Source organism: Aptenodytes forsteri, unplaced genomic scaffold, assembly GCF_000699145.1.
Source record: "Aptenodytes forsteri isolate BGI_AS27 unplaced genomic scaffold, ASM69914v1 Scaffold92, whole genome shotgun sequence".
Classification (NCBI taxonomy): Eukaryota; Metazoa; Chordata; class Aves; order Sphenisciformes; family Spheniscidae; genus Aptenodytes; species Aptenodytes forsteri.
Window position 1 is genome coordinate 3,766,617 of NW_008794581.1, and position 20,986 is coordinate 3,787,602.

General features: G+C 38.6%; 1 protein-coding gene across 2 annotated transcripts; it reads left to right on the forward strand.

The window, feature by feature from the left end:
• Positions 1-3,548: 3,548 nt before the first annotated feature.
• On the forward strand, positions 3,549-17,081 carry ELOVL7 (ELOVL fatty acid elongase 7). 2 transcript variants are annotated; one of them, XM_009272506.1, is made up of 7 exons: positions 3,549-3,771; positions 7,667-7,857; positions 10,213-10,293; positions 10,710-10,766; positions 12,513-12,618; positions 15,450-15,586; positions 16,872-17,081. In XM_009272506.1, the coding sequence occupies exons 1-7, from the start codon at positions 3,708-3,710 to the stop codon at positions 17,073-17,075; spliced, it is 840 nt and encodes a 279-aa protein (XP_009270781.1). In that variant the 5' UTR covers positions 3,549-3,707; the 3' UTR covers positions 17,076-17,081. The 2 variants fall into 2 exon arrangements, with proteins under 2 accessions (XP_009270781.1, XP_009270780.1); XM_009272505.2 differs by lacking the exon at positions 7,667-7,857 and adding an exon at positions 6,123-6,313 and having other exon boundaries at positions 3,693-3,771; positions 16,872-17,075.
• The last annotated feature ends 3,905 nt before the right edge of the window (positions 17,082-20,986 follow it).

Sequence of the window (20,986 nt, forward strand, 5' to 3'; positions counted from 1 at the left end):
AGAAAATTCCCTACTATTAGTGCATTTTAGTTGCATTTTTAAATTTTGTTCAAGCAGAAAGTGGAACATTGGAAATAAAAGTGCTGATGTGCTGATTCTGTAAGTACATTAGCAGGTATGTAAACTAAATGTATATTTTCCTGACTGAACTGTAGCTATACACATGCTTAATGTGCAGATGAGTTTACAGCATGAAGAACTAAAGCTGTGTATTTAACAAATGGCCTTCTCTGCCCCCCAGGTCTTTGTCCCTTCAGGCCAAATATTTCCTGTCTCACATTTAGAGGATAAATTCTGTAGACTTCAAAAATGCCAGACGTTATGGAAGATTGTATTATGGTCAAAGTGCTATCAGGTTACTTCTTAACAACACAGTTGTACTGTAAAAAAGCAGTCTTTCAAAAATGATTTGTTTTTTTGCTGAACCATAAGCTAGTTGTTTATCTTGTGTGTGGGTATGTGGGTTTTTTTTACTCTTCTACTTAAAAAAAAAAAAAAAAAAAGGCAAGCCTTGATCATATTATTTTCCAGTATGTATGAATTTGTGTGTGAAGTAAGTGTAACAGGGTAAGACAAAATACCTTCCATGCTGCCATTAACCCTACTTGCAGGTAGTTAACAAACAGAAAATCCTGCAAGCCTAACATTAATGCAAAGAGTTGTTCATAGAAATGAACTTACAAAGGAAAACTAGGTAGCTAGTTAAGAAAATAAATAGAATTGTAAAGCACATTAAAAGTAAAGTAGTAGTGTTATATATGAAAGTTGATTTTAAATACATCTTTTAACTGTAGAACAGCACTGTCTTTCTTGCAGACATTACTTCTTAATTAGTTTTAACTGATTGTACTTTGCTTACCTTCAGATTCAGAGTAATTGATCAATCAGTATGTCTGTGGGGTGAGGCTGTGGCTGCTCCCTGGCTGGTACATCCTTCTCTTCAGGATAGTAACTAAACTGCAAAAACTTTCAGAAGAAGTTTACAACTCCACAGCAGTTGCTATCTTGCTTGCTTGGTTATGAACAGAAAAGAAGCCTTGAAGGCTAAGACCCTCTGCTGTCTTAGCTCTTGTGAAATGTTTTAAAGGGAGAAGAGCTGTGAGTGCTGGGGTCAAGAGAGGTGGGACAAATGCCTCTCCATCAATATGGCAGGAGCTAGGAAACATGAGGATTGGCTATTTTCATCTACTGCCTTTCTAATACGAGTAGGAGCAACCTATTGGAAACAGTCTGGTTCCAGATAAAAACCTTTTTTTGGTCCCAATGCCTAGCAGGTGTAAGAGTTGCTATTTAAACACCGACAGCATGTTTGACTGCTAATGCACAATTAAAGTGATGTTGACAAGTCAAGTGGATAAATGTAAAGAATTGTCTATTTGTGAGGTTGCCGTTGTCAGGATGAGAGGTTTGCACCGTAACAGGGGGGAAAAGTCAATCAACACCCCCAAGCCCATAATAAACAGCAATTCATTTTGAACCAGCATCCACACAGAATTTTCTGGGTTTTTGAGAGCATGTTTTGAAGCAGTACATTACTTGTTTAACTTAGGTTTTGGTCAGCATGTTGGGCTAGCCAGTCTGAGTTCCAGTAACATCTTCACCAGGATGAGAGCAGAAAACTGCCTGGCAGTGAAATCAGTAAACTATTTTTCTTATTGAAGAACTGATTAACTATAAAGTGGTTATTTGTATTCAGTGAATGTATTTATTGAAATACTGAGCCATACTGTGCACAAGGTGTCTGTAGGCTTTGGCAGAATATCGTTATAACCACTGAACAAGGTACCTTCTGTTTACCATGCCTTGTCTCTTGATAGACTGTTCTTATGAGACTGAAATGGGAAGAATACTGGATTTTAAGGATAACTTATTGTAATCAATCTGACTATTTTAATAAAATAATTATTTATAAAATGCAGATTTTTAATACTTCCCCCCCAGCACCAGTTACGTACAGCTGAGTTGTCTGGCTGTCATAGTCAGGCAGTCTGAAGTACGTGGTGTTCAAGACAGGCTGGGTTTACATGTGTTTGATATCATCCATCGTTTGGCTTATGGAGCAAGATGGCAGGGATATTTATAATTTGGCTCTAACCATAAAATCTTTTCTCTCGTGTGATTGCTAGTGCCAAAAGGAAGAGGGCCACTCAAGTTTCCATTAGAGAAGGAAGAGGATGTCCCCTGCTGCTTCTGATTTTGCCAGCACCTTTATAAATATAGAGCTCTGTAGCAAACATTGTAATATGAACATAGGGCATGTGAAAATGGTCAGCATAAAGGCAGTGACATTCAGCTGGGAAATGCTGATGCTGGAGGATTGTATTTCTGGAAAATGTGAACTTCAAAGAGACTTGCAAAGGGAATATTTTCTGAATATGAAATTGATGGTGCTTTCAGATGCTCAGATGCACAGGACAAGTGCAAGCAGGAAAACAAGTGGGTAGCAAAATGAGAATTGGGAAGACGTAGGTCAGATGAACTCTAGTGAAGGCAGGCTTCTCTGTGTTGCATCTTGTGATGAAGGGTGCTTGTAATGTACTTTGAGGTGCCTAAAAACTCGTGTGAAATGGCAGTGAACAGGAGGTACTTGTAGAAGTGGAGATAAGGGTGAAATTATTTTTCAGGAGTGTTAAGGTGAGGACAAATGAGAAGATGATAGTGGGGAGATCTGAGGAGCGAGATGCATTACCATTACAAGGGCAGAACTGGCTCTCCAAACCTGCAGCTAGCTTACCCTGGAGGAGATGCAGAAGGGCAGCCAGAGGAAAGGAGCTGGTTATCAAGGTGTGTTGCAGCCTGGACTAACAAAGGTGAATACAGTGAAGATTGCACAGGTGTATGGAGAGGAATCGTATGGCAAAGTGAGACACTGAGTGGGAATAGGAGAGACACCTTTCAAATGTGTTGGGATTTTTAAAAAGTATTTTCTAGGGGGGATGAGGCAAGGGAAGGCCTGTGAGTACTTGGTTTTGGAGCAAAAAATCAGTATTCATATAAGCATACTTCTTTGAAAAGTTTTACATATGTAGGTGGTGCATACAAACTGGATGTGCTGGATAACTTTTGTGAGCTAATGGTATTACCAGTGGTACTAGACACTTCATGATCCGGGTGTGGAAACAGTTGATTCATCAGAGTGTGATTTGCATACTAATTATAACATACCTAATTACTGTATTTAAAAGGAGTATGCAGACATGTTGGCACCTTTCCTCCTTCCCACCTGCCTTAGAAATACTTCTTAGTTAGAAAATTAAAATTTTCAATAGTAAATGTTGCAAAGCTGAACTTCTTCACATATCAGTGACTTGGACTTTAAGTGGAGATGGTAATAAAAATGAATTTAAGCAGCTGCTCTTCATTTATATTTTCCCCTTAACTCTAACGGTTAACCACAGCATGGTTTCTTGAGATAATGCTTTACGGCATGGAAGCACCTTGTTTGGTACGTAGAGATTACAAACTCATATTGTTGTGGATAACAGCTCAGCTATAAATTAGCCCCAAGCATAGTGCGATGTGGTCAGCTAACGCTCCCTGATCTGTATTTCACATGTGCTGCTCGCTCTCTCTTTTTTCCATTCTGTTTGCTGAAAATCTTTTGCAAAACACTTTACTGACCTTTATTTTATTAATTACAAAAATCCATATTTCTGTTTTGGTTTGTTTTCCTGCAGGCAGCATCATAAAGTCTTAATCAAGTGAAAATGGCCTTTAGCAATCTGACATCAAAGGCTGTACTACTGTATGATGAATGGATTAAAGATGCCGGTGAGTCATTTAAATCTAAAACTTACTAATTTTCAATAATTTTTAATAGCAATGTGTAGCTATTCTAGGTGTACTGTTTATCAACTTAAAGTAGCTTTGTCTTCCTGTAAATGTTTCTAAGACTTGCCAGGTTACCTGTTGACATTTTTAACTATAAAGAACAGACTAGCTTCTGCATTTTAAAAAAGAACAAAACCAAAACTCAGCTAGTTTATGGGTATAACCTCAGACTGAATAAAGTGCAGACAGAGATTCTTCTATAAGAGTTTCTGGCTTGCCTGAACATACCGTTTACGTTTTTCCTGTGCTGCTGAAGGTAAAGCTTTAACTCTTTTTTATTACCAAACAATGGTATTTTATCAATTAATTGAGCTAGGTGCATGGTGTTACTGTATTTTGCTTTTGCAAAGTAAAAGAAAGAAAAACCATGGTAAGTTACAGTATCTTGAAATTAATCCTCAGAGTAATTAACTCTGTCACAGTTCTGTTTTGAAAAAGAATGTTAGTCTCTTGTTGCAGCTGGTATGAGGATATTAAACACACTTTGTTTTAACGTGATTGTTCTATAGTTCTGCATGCTTACCAAAAAATGCCAGAAAAGATCTCAAGTTTGGGGTTAAGACCCATCTGTCGCAGTGGCATTCCTGAGTGTTCCTCACTGTGGTAGGCACATGGTGACAGGGATTAGCTGATTCCTGGAGAAAACTTGAGAAGCAGTTAAGGTTTGCTCAATAAAATTACTAATTTTCCAGTATAGCTGAGAACCATTTCTCTTGTTCTGTAGAACCACAGCATGCAAGTGAGAAGGGAGTTTTATCAGTATGACTCGTGAAGTGGATTGGGATGGAGCTGGGTGATGGAGCATTTCTGCTGCAGTGTCCATGACTTCAGAATTTGAGTTCCTCATCTCCCGGCCTACCAGTGCTTGTATTTGGCATCTTGTAGCATACTGTTAGTTGTGGGACATGGTTTCCTCAGGATCGAGCTGGGAAGACCAATGGGAAAGTTTTGGTAGTACCAGTGCCAAGGGGTGGATGCAGAAAAAGCAGTCAGTTTTGAAGAGCTGGTGATTCTCTTGCAGTGCAACACATACAGATGCCTAGTGCTGTGGTCCACAGTCCTTGTTGGTCTGTGGGCAGCAGCACTGGGCACATTACAGGCTGTGAGCAGCATTATAGTGTGCTTTGCTCCTCAGTCTGTTTTAAAACTTCCAGTGGCTGTAAACAACACCAGAGGGTCTCATGGGTGATAGGCTGCTTGAATGTTGTGGGTTGAAAATCACTGACTTCAGACATCTGGCCATTACTGGCCAGTTAACTGGCCACTTTAATTAAATTAAACACTTAACAAAAATTGCAGTGGTATAATTTCACCCCCAAAATACAGCAGCAAACCATGAAAGCAGCAGTTTACTGAGTCAGTGGCTAAGTTTGGGGTCATTCAAAAATGAATCTTCCAAAAGTCAGTTCATAAAAATTAAAAAAATACATATTAAAAAATACATGAAGTTCATATCAGTTCTCCTGCTTATGGAGAAATGTGGAAGTCTTTGGTGAGCTGGGACCCGGTGATGAACCACCGAAGGGTGCAGTGGAATCATGGTGAAGCTCAGAGGGAGCGCCTGCCAGCCTCAGCTGCGGGGAGAGGGAGCGGGGCGTGTGTAGAAGGACTCTGCAATACTTCTGTCTGGGATAACTGGAGAGGAACTTGCAACGCTTGCCGTTTGGAGGCTTGTAATATGAAAATGTGTTTTTTATGGTGCTGTGAAAGTGGTGACATGTCTGGACTGAATAGGCACAAGCCTCAAGTACTAAGCTATGAATACCAACTGATGGGACAGAAGGTCTTCTAACTTAATTTACTATGTCTCATGTCGTACTGCTTGTAAAGCTCGAGGATCTTGAAAAGTGGGGCTACTCCCCATCTGCGACTTGAACTTGTGAATTAAGGTTCACGCTTTTCCAGAAGAATGAAATCTCACATGGAAATGCAGCCTCAGTGATCTGCTTGTGCATTGCCTTCCTATGCTGCCCTCTGAGCCCCGTTCATGTGTGAAAACGCAGACTTTTCATGAAGGAGAGCTCTAGACCCAAAATCGTGTCACTCGTGATTCTGTGTCTTCTCTTCATTACATGTGAAGAATTGATGCAGAAAGAAGCTTTGAATCCTACAGGTGCTAAATCTTGTTATGCAGTCGGTATGGATTTGAGGTGAATGGACTCTGAAACATGATCAGTGGCAGCAAAACCTAAACTGTTAAGAATTAAGTACCTTTTCTGTAGCTGTTTTAAGATTTAGTAAGTACTGGAAAGATCTGATTTTTATTTTTTTTTCCCCCTCCCCTCCTTTAGATCCAAGACTGGAAGGCTGGCCACTCATGTCTTCACCTTTTCCAACCACCTTTATCATTGGAACCTACATTTATTTTGTCACTTCATTGGGACCCAAACTCATGGAAAATAAAAAACCTTTCGAACTCAGGCAGATAATGGCGTTTTATAATTTTAGTGTGGTAGCCCTCTCTTTATATATGACTTATGAAGTAAGTACTACTTTTATTTGTAATGTATTTATATATTTCATGTCTCTATCCTCATACTAACTTTTAATAAATACATTAATATAATTCCCACTCCGCAATTCTTAAAAAAATATTATTCTGATTGTTGTAACTGTATTCCTCCAAGCAGTATGCTAAACTAATTGAGCTGATACTTGAAAAAGGGAGTAAGTCATACCTAGAAAGAAAGATTGTAAAATATTTTAGATGTTGTCATATATAATTTACAAAATTAAAAACTGTCATAACTTACTTAATTTCCCTGGGCTGTAGCGGGTAAAGCAGACTATGTGTTTTTCTTAGTCTGTTGTAATTTTTTTTGTCCTACTACGTGATAGTCAACACTGATGTTTCAAACACTGTATAGAGTATGTTTACTATGGAATAATCTTCAGTTAGATCTGTCTTTTAAATGATAGAAGGTTACAAAATCTAATTTGGGGATCTTCATCCTTTAAAAAAAACCCAAAAACAAAACCCAAAAAATGAAGTTCATATCAGTTCTCCTGCTTATGGAGAAATGTGGGAGTCTTTGGTGAGCTGGGACCCGGTGATGAACCACCGAAGGGTGCAGTGGAATCATGGTGAAGCTCAGAGGGAGCGCCTGCCAGCCTCAGCTGCGGGGAGAGGGAGCGGGGCGTGTGTAGAAGGACTCTGCAATACTTCTGTCTGGGATAACTGGAGAGGAACTTGCAACGCTTGCCGTTTGGAGGCTTGTAATATGAAAATGTGTTTTTTATGGTGCTGTGAAAGTGGTGACATGTCTGGACTGAATAGGCACAAGCCTCAAGTACTAAGCTATGAATACCAACTGATGGGACAGAAGGTCTTCTAACTTAATTTACTATGTCTCATGTCGTACTGCTTGTAAAGCTCGAGGATCTTGAAAAGTGGGGCTACTCCCCATCTGCGACTTGAACTTGTGAATTAAGGTTCACGCTTTTCCAGAAGAATGAAATCTCACATGGAAATGCAGCCTCAGTGATCTGCTTGTGCATTGCCTTCCTATGCTGCCCTCTGAGCCCCGTTCACGTGTGAAAACGCAGACTTTTCATGAAGGAGAGCTCTAGACCCAAAATCGTGTCACTCGTGATTCTGTGTCTTCTCTTCATTACATGTGAAGAATTGATGCAGAAAGAAGCTTTGAATCCTACAGGTGCTAAATCTTGTTATGCAGTCGGTATGGATTTGAGGTGAATGGACTCTGAAACATGATCAGTGGCAGCAAAACCTAAACTGTTAAGAATTAAGTACCTTTTCTGTAGCTGTTTTAAGATTTAGTAAGTACTGGAAAGATCTGATTTTTTTTTTTTTTTCCCCCCTCCCCTCCTTTAGATCCAAGACTGGAAGGCTGGCCACTCATGTCTTCACCTTTTCCAACCACCTTTATCATTGGAACCTACATTTATTTTGTCACTTCATTGGGACCCAAACTCATGGAAAATAAAAAACCTTTCGAACTCAGGCAGATAATGGCGTTTTATAATTTTAGTGTGGTAGCCCTCTCTTTATATATGACTTATGAAGTAAGTACTACTTTTATTTGTAATGTATTTATATATTTCATGTCTCTATCCTCATACTAACTTTTAATAAATACATTAATATAATTCCCACTCCGCAATTCTTAAAAAAATATTATTCTGATTGTTGTAACTGTATTCCTCCAAGCAGTATGCTAAACTAATTGAGCTGATACTTGAAAAAGGGAGTAAGTCATACCTAGAAAGAAAGATTGTAAAATATTTTAGATGTTGTCATATATAATTTACAAAATTAAAAACTGTCATAACTTACTTAATTTCCCTGGGCTGTAGCAGGTAAAGCAGACTATGTGTTTTTCTTAGTCTGTTGTAATTTTTTTTGTCCTACTACGTGATAGTCAACACTGATGTTTCAAACACTGTATAGAGTATGTTTACTATGGAATAATCTTCAGTTAGATCTGTCTTTTAAATGATAGAAGGTTACAAAATCTAATTTGGGGATCTTCATCCTTTAAAAAAAACCCAAAAACAAAACCCAAAAAACCCTCAAAACCCCAAACCCCCCCAAAACCCAAACCATGAAAGTCTTTAGCATTGATATTCCCCAAAGTAGCAAATGCTCTTTCTCTCAGGAGGAACGTTGAGATTTTCCTGTAGTTCATAGCTCAAGCAAATGTTAGACGTTAAGACTGGAAAGCCTGATGGGTTGTATAGCATTATGTGTTGAATGAATGAAAAATCCTTAACTGTGAATGGTATAGACTATGTAGAAGCTTTAATTTAGAACCTGAAACCTTAAGATAGCTAATGTCTGTTGGGTTTTTTGGTTGTTTGATTGGGTTTTTTTTGGTTGGTTGGTTTTTAAAGTGTAGCTATGTAACAATAGTATTGTGTGAATGATAGCCTTATACATTTGCTTGGTGAAGCATCACTGTGCTAGTACTGACCCTCTTTGTGTTAAATCTGGCTATGTGGCTATTTCAGGTTTGGCAAACTGGTAATGAAAAGTTGTCAAATTATTGTGCCAAGTTGGCAGGATACCTTTCTGTTAGCTCAATTGCATAAATTTCATCAAGAGTTACTTGAGTTACCTGCTTGACATTTCTTTTAACAGCACTCTAAAGGCAGTGCAGCAGCAGCTACTTTGTGTCATGACTGTTGTGTGGAAAGCGGTAGGCAAGTCGCACACATTTGCTATTTAGACTTTGTTTTGAAAAATCGCCGAACTTCCTTTTGTGATTTGGCGACAAGTTTGGTTTGGGTTATAACCCTCAGAAACCAAAAAAAAAATTAAACTTCTATTAGTGTCTGACACTAACACAGTATTCAATTAATCTGCTATTAAGACTTCCATGTTACAATTTCATGGAAGAATGCACGGATAGAGTGTAACAGATTGAATTTCTGCTGTTCTCTGGCACTCAGCAAAAAGCTGATTCTTTCCCTCTTTGGATCCAAGCCATTTGGTGGGTGCTTTAGTATTGTGCTGTCTTGGTGGTGTTTCAAATCTTGTTTTATTTAAGCAACTGATTCTTTTACAAAGTTAAGCGGACTGAAACCCTCCATCTGTTAAGAGAGCTGAACCTCCTATCGTGTATGAGTGGATGATGATCATCAATGGATGAGAAGCACTTTATAAACAGATACAAGATACAGTAGTCCTAGTGGCTGGCAGGGGAATGAGCCAAGTGTAATATTAACAATGTTGCTCTTGTTCGAGCTTTAATATATTCCAAGAGAAAAGAGTAAATTATGTTTGTTACGTATAGTTCTATGGTCATGCGTGTGCTCTTCATTGTAAACCCCTAGCTTCTTGTTGCTCGTATCAGTGAAAGACTAATAGAATCATGCAGTTTAACTAAGCAAATTTTAGAAACTATGATACTAAAAATATAGTGCATATTGATTTGTTCCTTGTCTTTGATGATATTAAGCCATATTTTCTGTTGTGCTGGTTTTCTTTCAGTATTAAGATGCTGTGCTGCTTTCTCTTCAGTATTAAGATGGTTGGCTGTGACAGCAATTTTCAAAAAATTTCAAAATGTTTGATTTGTTTTTGTGGTCTGATTTACACAATAAGTTGCTTTTTTAACATTGGTTTTGAGATGCAGCTGTTTCTCCTCTTTGGTTACTAATGCTGAGATAATGGGTGTAGGAAGAAAGTTCTTGTGCATAGTTGTGGTCTTGGAATTAGAAGGTCATTAATCTGCAACAGCAAAGGATTTTACAGTCGCTAGCCCACACAGATGTAGATGATTGACAAGGTTGCTCATTCAACAAGTTTTTAATATTGTTTTCCCCTCTTGCTTTGTGATTGTGAAAGTAATCCAAAGTTAATGAATTTTTCAAAAGATGTAAAGTAAATATTTGCCCTTTCCCTTTTCTTTACTCCAGTTTCTTATGTCGGGTTGGGCCACAGGGTACTCATTCCGGTGTGATATTGTTGACTACTCGAGGTCACCTACAGCTCTAAGAGTAAGTTGCCAAACACAAAGCCGAATTGTTATGCTACACTGACTTTATTTTTAGAAATGCTTTTTGAACAACCAAATGCACTGCTGTAGAGTGGCATGCACTAAATGGAAATGCCCTCTTGCATAATGTAGAGCATGTGAGTTAACTGGAGGGGTTGATTGTTTGGGTGAAGGAAAGAGGCAACATATTTGTTGGCTTGTTCTCCTTGGTTTTAAAATTCCTTCAGGATTAAAAGATGTTTTGTGTTTTTAAAGAAAAACCAAACAAACCATACATTTAAATATTTCTGTCAACCTTGTGGTACCGCTTACTCCTTCCAATACTTTCCTTTATATAGTTACTTATTTTTCCTGCAGCTGCTTAGTTTTATTTTTTACTATTATGATTTGACAGTTTCTGTTTTTTCACTCTTGCAGATGGTACGAACTTGTTGGCTTTACTACTTTTCCAAGTTCATTGAATTATTAGACACTGTAAGTATTTGTAGCATAATAAAAGAGGTAGTGATGTTTCCTTTTCACAGTAGAAGAACCAGTGCTGTTGGGGCTGGGGGCATAAATTGCTATTTATTTAGCCCTTCAATCTTCAATTATTGGAATACTATCAAGGTGTTTACCCTTATTATCTCTTCTTCTCATCTTATTGTCCCATTACACTGTCATTCCTTGATTATCAGGAAAAATGTTAATAAGGGAACACACACCTTTAAAAATTTAGGAAGCCCTGATAACTTGTCTAACGGCTGAATACACTAACCTGTTGTGCTACGGCAATGCTTGTCTCAACACTGCAGATAAAAAATGGTGTTGATCATGCCGAATTTTTTTTCCACATCATGTTCAGATTTTATCTTCCACATTTGGAATATTTGCATCAGCAGCTCTGAACACAGCATAAATTGCCATACCTACGTGCTCTAAATTCCTGTGTATGCCTTGGGGGTCATGACTATAGATGTGTTTGATAACAGGCTGGCGCTCTAACCTGTTTCAAAGAAAATCTGAGCAGCAATGCATTGAAGCAGAATGCAGACCTCGCTCACCACCAGCAGCCATCTGCCTTCCCCTCTTTGCCAGACCGACACCTAGCAGGGTTGGTTTAGCTATTCTCAAACCAGCCTCTGAGTGTTGGAATCAGCTGTGATTTCATTTGCCTTATTGTGTGGGGCACAATAGTGGTGATTCAGGAGGTGACTCATGAGCAGTTAGGATGTTCTATACCCTGCAAGCAAAGTTAGCCATCTAACTTTCATCTGCTAATACTCATGATTCAGCACTGGAAGATCTTACTGACTGAGCCAAATGGAATGGTAATGGAAGGGCCCGGAATGTGAAAACTGGAAAAGCCTGACAAGTTTAGTCCTCTATTTACCTTTACTACCCACTGGTTAGACTGCTCCTTTTTAATTAGTCCTGGGTCTGAAAAAGTCTTTTTTTAAAAATTTGTTTTGTTTGAATCCACCCAGTCAGGTACCTGTTTCGCAGCAGCTTTTTGGTTTTATTGCAAAAGTAATTTCTTAGCTGTATTTTAAGTCAGCTGTTTCCAAATGTTTTCCCTGGCACGCCAGACTTCTTTTCTCCTGTGTTCCTTTTCTTGTCATCTGATACTACCCTTTGCGTGACCTGACTTCTCCTTACACAGTTTTCTTGCTCTGTCTTCCCTTAACACTTCCTTCAATGTCTGTCCTTTAAAATGTGGCCTGACAGTATCATTTAAGAATACCTACGTATTTTCTGTCCAATTTTGCCTTTTTCCAAGGGTAGCTAAGTCAGTCTTCATAATAAAGTGCTATTTCTCTAACTTAATATTTTCTGCTGTCTGTATCTGTTGCTAGTCCTTCGGTTAACTTTCTCAAATGGCCTTGCCTTAGTAGTTCAGGGGACTGAAAATTTGATGCTTCTAGCTACTTCTCAGTCCAAGCAAGTCCATGTTATATTGTCCGTTGCACACATAGGTGATGGCTCAACCTTGGACATTTGCTTTCAAAGCTTGCTCTGGCTTTTGAGACTCCACAGGTGAATTTTACATATTGGTTTAATTTCTTTTGTAAACTAGTCTGCGTATCCAGAGCCTCAGTTTCCCTTCTCCCAAGACTGCAACTGTGAAGAATTTTTAAATGTGTAGTAGTGAGCAACCGGCACTGATGCATACAGTTTTCTGTAAGTATGTTTGGCCTGATTATCTCCTCTAACATTCTGTTCATTAAAAATCTGTTTCAGATATTTTTTGTGCTGCGTAAGAAAAACAACCAAGTTACATTCCTGCATGTCTTTCATCATTCCATCATGCCATGGACCTGGTGGTTTGGAGTCAAATTTGCTGCAGGTAGTGGAGAGAGAGTTTTAGTTGTACATATCTTCTGGTAGTAAAAGTTAACTATGCTAAACAAAAATATTTAAAGAATAGAATTAAAAATCTTGCAAACAACAATGTTCTTAAATTTGGATGTCTTCAGTATTTCATGGAACACCTGAGATTACTGTAATTATTTAGATGGGTGGGGAGTACTCATTTTTCCTATTTGACAGCATTTTGTGCAGTGTTGGTTTCTTGTAGGGGGGGGGAAAGGTGCAGAGGAGAGACCTGTATATAAGCAAAGAGCATTATTACATGAAAAAGAGATGTGACTGCAAAATCAGAAGTGCTAGGGGAGATGTATGAGGCAGATAACTCTTTTGAAGCTACTCCAAAGCCATTTGTCCCCCTGAAATGTAAGAACTGAGTTGGAGGGGAGGACTGTGTTCTCTTTTTTTTTGCCTGTTTAATAAATTATTCAGGCTTTGTTGCAGTTATTTTTACTGGCTTTAGGTAGCATAATTGGGATTTATTTACGTCTAATACTTCGGCTTTCACAAAACTACAGAAATATTTTCTGGACCTTACTTATTACAGAAACTTACCTGAATTGTACTGAATTGAAAGTCTTCGTCCAATTCTAGCTTAACTTCACTTTCTCCTTTCCTGCTCTCTGTGTCTATGTGTGCATCTTCCTATGTTATATTATTAGTGTGCACCACTAATAAATATAGCTTGCCATGAGAATAGCCTGATAAGCAGAGTGGAGAAACGCAGTGTCATTTTGTAGTCCATCTCTAGGAGGGTGTGGGATTTTTTTTTACGAGTTTCTACCACAAAATATGTTTGTTTTGTACATGTTTCTTCACTCATGTTCTCTGGCATGTTTTTTTCTCCCAGAAAATTGGTGACAAATTGATGAAGAGAGCCATTGCTTATTAAATCTGATCTGTTAGTGTTTGTTTTATGAATACAAAAATAAGACCTGGAAGCAGTCCAGAATATTTGTAGGTGGGATCTTTTGAACGTGTCCAGGGTGCAGATTTTCCTAGTGTATAAAAGGATATACTTCTGCTGTCCTTGTTGAGTTTCTGTTATTAGGAAGCTGGTGTCTTGATCATGTCTTTCTCAAATGGTGCTGAGTAACTGGTATTTTAAGTTAATGATAAAATTATGAATAGTTTTCTCAGCATACAGTTCAGTGTGTTTATAGATTTGCAAAAAAAACCCCAGCAGCTAGCAGTCCCTTCTCTTCAACCTTGAAAAGTTTCCATTTATAGGTGATTAACTTTCTGCCTTTTATCTGGACATCGGATCAGTATACCAGCTACAGGCTTCTGATTTTGCATCAGATTCAAATTTCCCATGTGATAATTTGACAAATGCTTTCAGCAAAGTGTGCAAGAACTGTTCTGTCCTCTGCTAGTAACAGTCCCTCATACTCATGCAGAGCTGTGTTTATTCCTACAACTCTATTGCTTATCTTTATACTAATCTTTCCAAATATTGTTCTGTTTGATAACTTAAAATTTTTTCCAAGAATTTCAGACCTGCTGATGATTATCTTGTATTCAGTTTCATCACTGTTTGTCCTTCTAAATAGCGGCATTGATCAAGTTTGTAAAAAAAACAACGGGTTTGAATGGAGATGCTGTTTTTTCTCTGACATGATATTAACAGGAAATTGTAAAATGGTGCTTATGTATGGTGTTGCTTTTTGGAGCATATTTTTGTACTGTTGATTAGGTTGCTTTTTCTTTTTTTTCCTGCTTTAACTATTTATTTTTTCTTTTGAATATTCACTGTGCAAGCCAAAAAAAGTATGTACGTTTGAACTGTAAGAACACTCAAATTATTTTTAAAAATACAAATAGCTAAATTTCAAAGAAAGTTTGCAATCACAGCTGGAGGAGTTATGATCTATCAAGCTGGAAGATTAGTGTGAGCTACTAAAGTCACAAAATAAGTTTTATTTTTAACTTGAATGATTCTTAATGGAATTTTCTTCTCACTAAATGTCTGCTTTTATGTCATCTTGTTTTCTTCCTGATGCTCAGTGTTTTCATGTTCATATTTCTCCTAAAAATACTTTGCTGTCTTCCACTTCTTGGATCATTTTTACCTATAATTTCTTGTGTTCATTAAAATAAAATTACTTTGGGCAGGATCATCTAACTCCATAGTTGATTTAATGGAAGAGGAAGTATTTCCTTACTTGCTTTGTGAAATGTTCATATTTTACCAGTTTCAGTCATGAGTTTGTCCCAAATGGGCTACTTGGCCTTAAATTTCCTTTTCACTGTAAGTATGGTTTTGAGATGGACAATGGATTTGTGAAACCCTCACTTAGGTCATGATTCCAAAACCTTACTGTCTGAAACTGTGATTCTTTCCCTGGGAATCTGGAAATCTGTGTTGGGGAGAGAATTATTACTCATCCTCCAATGCTTTGCAAAGTTCACCATGCTGTCTAGAAAAGAGGTGTAAAATAGGAGGAACAGTGTTTCTACTAAATTCTCTGCGTCTCCATCATGTATATGTTTTATTAAAAAATAATTAAAAAAATGAACCCAAAGAACAGAAAATTCCACTAAAACCTCTTGCAGATAATTAGATCAGCTAGGGTTTTATTGCTGTTTTGGAAATGCTTAGATAAGCCTTTTCTGAGAAAGGAAACTGATGTGATCCCTCAGAATTGGTGTCAACCCAATTCAGGTTAAATTCCTTGAGGGTTAATCAAAGACTGTGGGTTTTGTGGTAAGTGTTTTTTTTCTACCCTGACTCAAAACAAACTACTAGGACCTGAGGTGGCTTTTTAAATATCTGATGCAATAGTACTACTATGTTTTGTTTTTCTACAGGTGGTTTAGGAACATTTCATGCTTTGCTGAACTGTATTGTCCATGTTGTCATGTACACTTATTACGGAATCTGTTCTTTGGGACCAGCCTATCATAAATACTTGTGGTGGAAAAAATACATGACAACTATACAACTCGTGAGTAACTCTGTTTGACATTAACACCTCTCAGAAAGATGACTGTGGCGCAAACGGACTTAATGCAATACGTTTGTACTCTTAGTTATGTTCGTGTGTGTGGCTTACAGTTGGTACAAGGGTTACTCATGTTTTAATTGAGTAAAACGAAAGTTGTTAACTCCCCTCAGTTATCTACTTAAATCTGCTGACTTCAGCATTCACTATAACCACAGATTTAGACACATGAGCTTTTCAGCTATGCAGTACTTGGTAATTATATTTACAAAAATCATTGCTTGTATAAAAATGATTAGAATGTAATTTTACACCAAGAAAACATAAGTAGTGTACAGAATACACATGTGACTAGTAGTGACGAAAGGGAAAAAGAAGTATTTCTTCAGCATTTCATGTCTGTTCTTTTGTAGAAAATGTTTGCATTTAGAGAATTTACCTCTCTAACGCAGAGTATTAAAAAATACTCTTGCAGTAATTACATTAAGTGTTTTATCAGCACTGGATGACATTCGAAAGGTTACTGCTCTGGGTGCTTTTTCATGCCCAGCTTTTTTAATAGCCAAATTTTCAAAATTCAGCTTCTGGCTAAACAATTAGTTTGGCCTGAGCAAGGATGCTGGCGGAGGAGGGAAAGGAGCAGGGAGAAGCAGCCGTGGCTGGCTGCTTGCACCAGGTCTGATGTTAATAGAATAGTTCATGTAACCACGTGTAACTCTGAACAATTTAGCTTGAATATTTATAACTTACTTGAAGTCTTTTTGTCTTGGCGGCACTACCAGTGGATTATTAACTTGGAGTTCATGTGGAAATTTTTTTTTTTTAAATCCTCCATTAAATCGTTTTATGGGACCTGCGGACCTTTATGTCACATGCTAGTGTGTGAGGAAGGTGGGAATTCATGTTCACCAGTCCTATAATGGTTGCCTTTTTGTTTTTCTGGCTGATTTTTCTAAAGGAGCCTCCCATTTGTCAAACGGTCAAACACCGTTTCTTCTCTGAACTGGCCGGGGCAGACTCCCATTTTCCTAGTATGGGTTTCTCAGTGCTGCTTGTAATTCAGTCTGTCCCAGGACTTCTCTTTCTTTACTCTGTGAAAATGTTTTTCAGTGGAGTAACATTTTGGGAGAGGGGCTCTGAAGGTGCATCTCTGTCATTTTAAAAAGCCTCCCCCCAAACATGCTTTCTGTTTTTCTGTATGCAAGTTATGCTGAATCATTTTTAAACTTCTGTAGTAAGTTTATCATTTATTTAAAAAGTATTTCTTTTCTTCACTTTTTTCCTCCAGGTCCAGTTTATTATGATTACAGGCCATATAGGACAAATCTACATCATGGATGATTGTCCGTACCAGTATCCAATTTTCATGTTTATTATTTGGCTATATGGCTCTATGTTTTTAGTCTTGTTTCTCCACTTCTGGTACCACGCTTACACGAAGGGACAAAGACTACCAAAGGTGGCAAGAAATGGGATCAGCAAAGATCAGTGAAACAAACTCTTGTCTCTAAAATCAAAGAAGTGTATATGTCAAAGTGAAAACTTGCACTACTTGACAATCAAGATATTTAGGTGCACACACTACACGGTGTATATTTTGTACGTTTTCTTCCAAAACAGAATTTGTATTTTTACCGTAAGTTATTTGGGATTCAGAATTTGGGGAGTGGAGGGAGCAGTGGGGATATTTGATTTAAGAAAAAAAGGTGATTTTTCAACAACTTGTTCATGTTTATCCTATCAGAAATGAATGGATAGGTGATCTCGATCTAGAAGATGCATGAAAATAAAGATATTCATTGGGAAAATTACAATGTGTATGACAAGTACTGAGTACTTTGAACACTGAGGGGAAAAAATTACTTCACCTTAAATGTTATAAGTTGTTGAGACTGTCAGCTGCATTTTATTAAAAGAATGAATCTTCAATAAGTACTGTTTATAGAATCTAAAGCTTATTATTAATATAGTTCATACATAAACATTGTTATATGTGTTTACAAACTATGTTGCTTTAAAGAAAGGAATGTATGTTAATCTGTCAAGGTATGGTGTTTCATTTGAAGATCATAGATTTTTGGATATACTGTCTTTTACTAAGATAATTTAATTCATTTCATGTTCTACTCACTTGAACGTTATTCTAAATGTTGTAAACCTACTAATTTGAGGATTATCCGAACTGTCTTGTAGTGTAATGATCAAAACATCTTACTGATTTGTTCACCAAAGTAGCCTAATATGCTTATTATTCAATGTATCTATGGATATATTTTGATATTGGTAGCCTAGGCTGTTTAGGGGTGGAAAAAATCTTGTAATTCAACAGCCAAAAACTTAATCCTCAAATAAGTTTTAAAAAAATATTTTTTGATTGAAGCCTAAATGTCACCTAGCATGATTGTACTGTGCTCTATTTTATTCCATTTCCATTATCTACTGAAATACATGCCTAGAAAGATTTTCTGTTGTTTTTTTCATTATTATTATTGTTTGTTTTAACAACTCAAGGTTAAACTTTCTCCATTAATAGCACCAGTTACCTTGTTCGGAACTAGGCAAAAAGGTGCCATTCTCTGAGCTGCTGAGAGTGGGGCAGGCAAGTGGTGACAGGGCGTGATTCCAGTCCATACAGAATTAACCAGTATGTTGTTTCCCATGGTTAGGCAGATTGTTAGGGTCACACGTGTAGAAATCAAAGGACCTAGCTATTTGTATGCAAGTTGCATTTGTACTGTATGAGTTTATTAAGGAATTGGGGCATGCAACAGACCTGTAAATGAGGAGTTAAAGGTGTTTAAATTGATGTTACCTTTAAAAGTACTGGCTTTTATTATGCTCACTACTAACAGTCAAGAGGCTTGCCATATTTGCTTTGCGCTTGATCTATCTGGGATTTTTCAAATACCCAAAACTTTGGGGCAGGTTTTAATTGCCTCCCTGTTGTACAATTCCAAGAAAGTAAGTTTTGTTACCTGAATACTTTTATGGGAATACTGACATTTATGGAGCATTGTTAATGCTAAAAGAATTTAAGCTTTATCTTGGACATAAGTTGCAAATGATTTCTTACGAGATTACATACAAGTTGTCTTTATAAAACAAATAAAAAACCCCTTATATTTTACCTTTCCACTATTTAATCCATGTAGCTACCAACTGTCGTGGCAGATGGAAATTAGGTCCCAGAAGGGATGTGGATAGCTTGAGATGTATATTGTGACCCCTGAATTTTAGATGCTTGATCCTGGAATCCTCAGTGCTGAGTTTTGTCTCCCTGGCAGTGCATGCAGAGAGGTGCTTTAGCACAGAATCCAAGACAGCCGGGGTGCTGATCAGGGGCCATACAAGTGTTCAGTGGGAAATGCAATCACTGACTCTAAGTCTCAAATCCTGCCAGCCTCCAGCCTGTGTGCGTGCCCTCGGCTTCCAAAGGAGGGGGTCATCTCCTAAGGACAGAGACCTATTGCTGTGTTTTCAAACAGCTGGAGAGGATTTGCCTCTTGATTTATTTTTAAAGCTTGAATGGTGCCTATTTTTTATATAATCATTTATTAATTTAAGTACTGATGAAGGAGGTAGGACAATGTGGTTCGTTTAGGCCTTCTTGAGCCTGAGGGTTCAAATGTGTTTGGGAAATGCAGGCCTTTTGGGGAAAGGCTGTAACAGCTAGTCTGTAGTGTGAGGTGGATGATGCTACCCTCTGCTTCTGGAGGGAAGAAAGACACGGACCTGTTGGAGCGAGCCCAGAAGAGGGCCACAAAAATGATCGGGGGATGGAACGCCTCTCCTATGAGGAAAGGCTGAGAGAGCTGGGGTTGTTCAGCCTAGAGAAGAGAAGGCTTCAGGGAGACCTTACTGCAGCCTTTCAGTCCTTAAAGGGGGCTTACAAAAAAGATGGCAGCAAACTTTTTAGCAGGGCCTGTTGTGACAGGACAAGGGGGAATGGCTTTAAACTAAAGGGGGGGGTAGATATAGACTAGATATAAGGAAGAAATTTTTTCCGCTGAGGGTGGTGAGACACTGGCACAGGTTGCCCAGAGAGGTGGTGGATGCCCCATCTCTGGGAACACTCAAGGTCAGGTTGGATGGGGCTCTGAGCAACCTGATCTAGTTGAAGATGTCCCTGCCCACGGCAGGGGGGTTGGACTAGACGACCTTTGGAGGTCCCTTCCAACCCAAACTATTCTATGATTACTCCCTAGTCTTGCAGATGACTCTTGTGCTGGTAGGGGAAGTCCTAGTTCTGGCCTCTGATTTTGCAGTTATCCCCCCCCCCAATATGCCTGGAGGAATGCATCCTGCAGCTGGGTGTGAGGGTCCAGATACTTGTTTGTTGCTTTGGGATCTAGATCTGCGACTCATTCTTCAAACTCATTTGGGCTTAAGTAGGAGCTGAGAGTATACATGGTCAAAACGAAGCAGCTTTGCAGATGGACACATGCTGAACAGAAAGGAGCCAGGAAAAACTTCCAAGTCCAGCAGTTGTACAGTAGCCAACTGCCTCCAGAGTCACTTGTTTGAGATTAAGAATTAATAAGCGGGAGCAGAAACTGGAGATGCTAATCATTCAGTGGGCTGTCAGCAAGTGCCATTTCAGAGTCCTACTGCATAATTTCTTGTACACTGGTTTAATTATCTGTAAGTTATGAAGCATTTGGAGAAAGAGAATGCATTGTTTCAGCGAGCTGTATGGATGTATCCTCAGAGGTTGCGTATAGCGTAACTATGCTAATGACATCAGTACAAAATGTTATTAAACCCCGTCCTCCTACGCACAATGTTGATCTGGACAGTTACATTTTTCTTCCTACCGAAAAGCTGCATCTTACGTGCTGAAATGTATTATACGTTAGAGTTATACTAGAAAGAGGAGTGCAACAGTCAGAAAAATTGATGTTATAGTGAACGTTTACTGATGATGAGGGGAATTGGGTTGAAATTTTTTATTCCTTAGATTTGGTGGAGGAGAAACACTAGTAGCACTAGCTACTCCTCTCCTAAGAAACCGAGTCCTGAAAATTGGGGTTTTTTTCTTCCTTTTTTTTTTTTTTTTTGGTAAATTCATGAAAAGGCTGTAGTCTCTTTATCAAGGTGGCGATTCACCAATGTTTCGTGGACGTGGTTTGACCGTTTCCCAAACCTAAGCCTGGGCCCCCGTCCCGAACCACTTACTGACCGAGGAGGTACAAGCAGCAGCAGCAGCTGGCTGGCCTTCGTTTCAAAAATTAAGTAGTGTTCGCTTCCGGGAAGCCAAAACGCCCCGCTGAAGTAGGCTGCCCCAAAGGAGACGCTGCCGCTCTGCCTGCCCGGGGAGAGCCGAGCTTCCCCTCCGGCGCTCCTCCCGCGCCAGTCCCACCCAGCGGCCTTGTCTTCTGCCCCCTCCCCGGCGCCCCCCGCCCC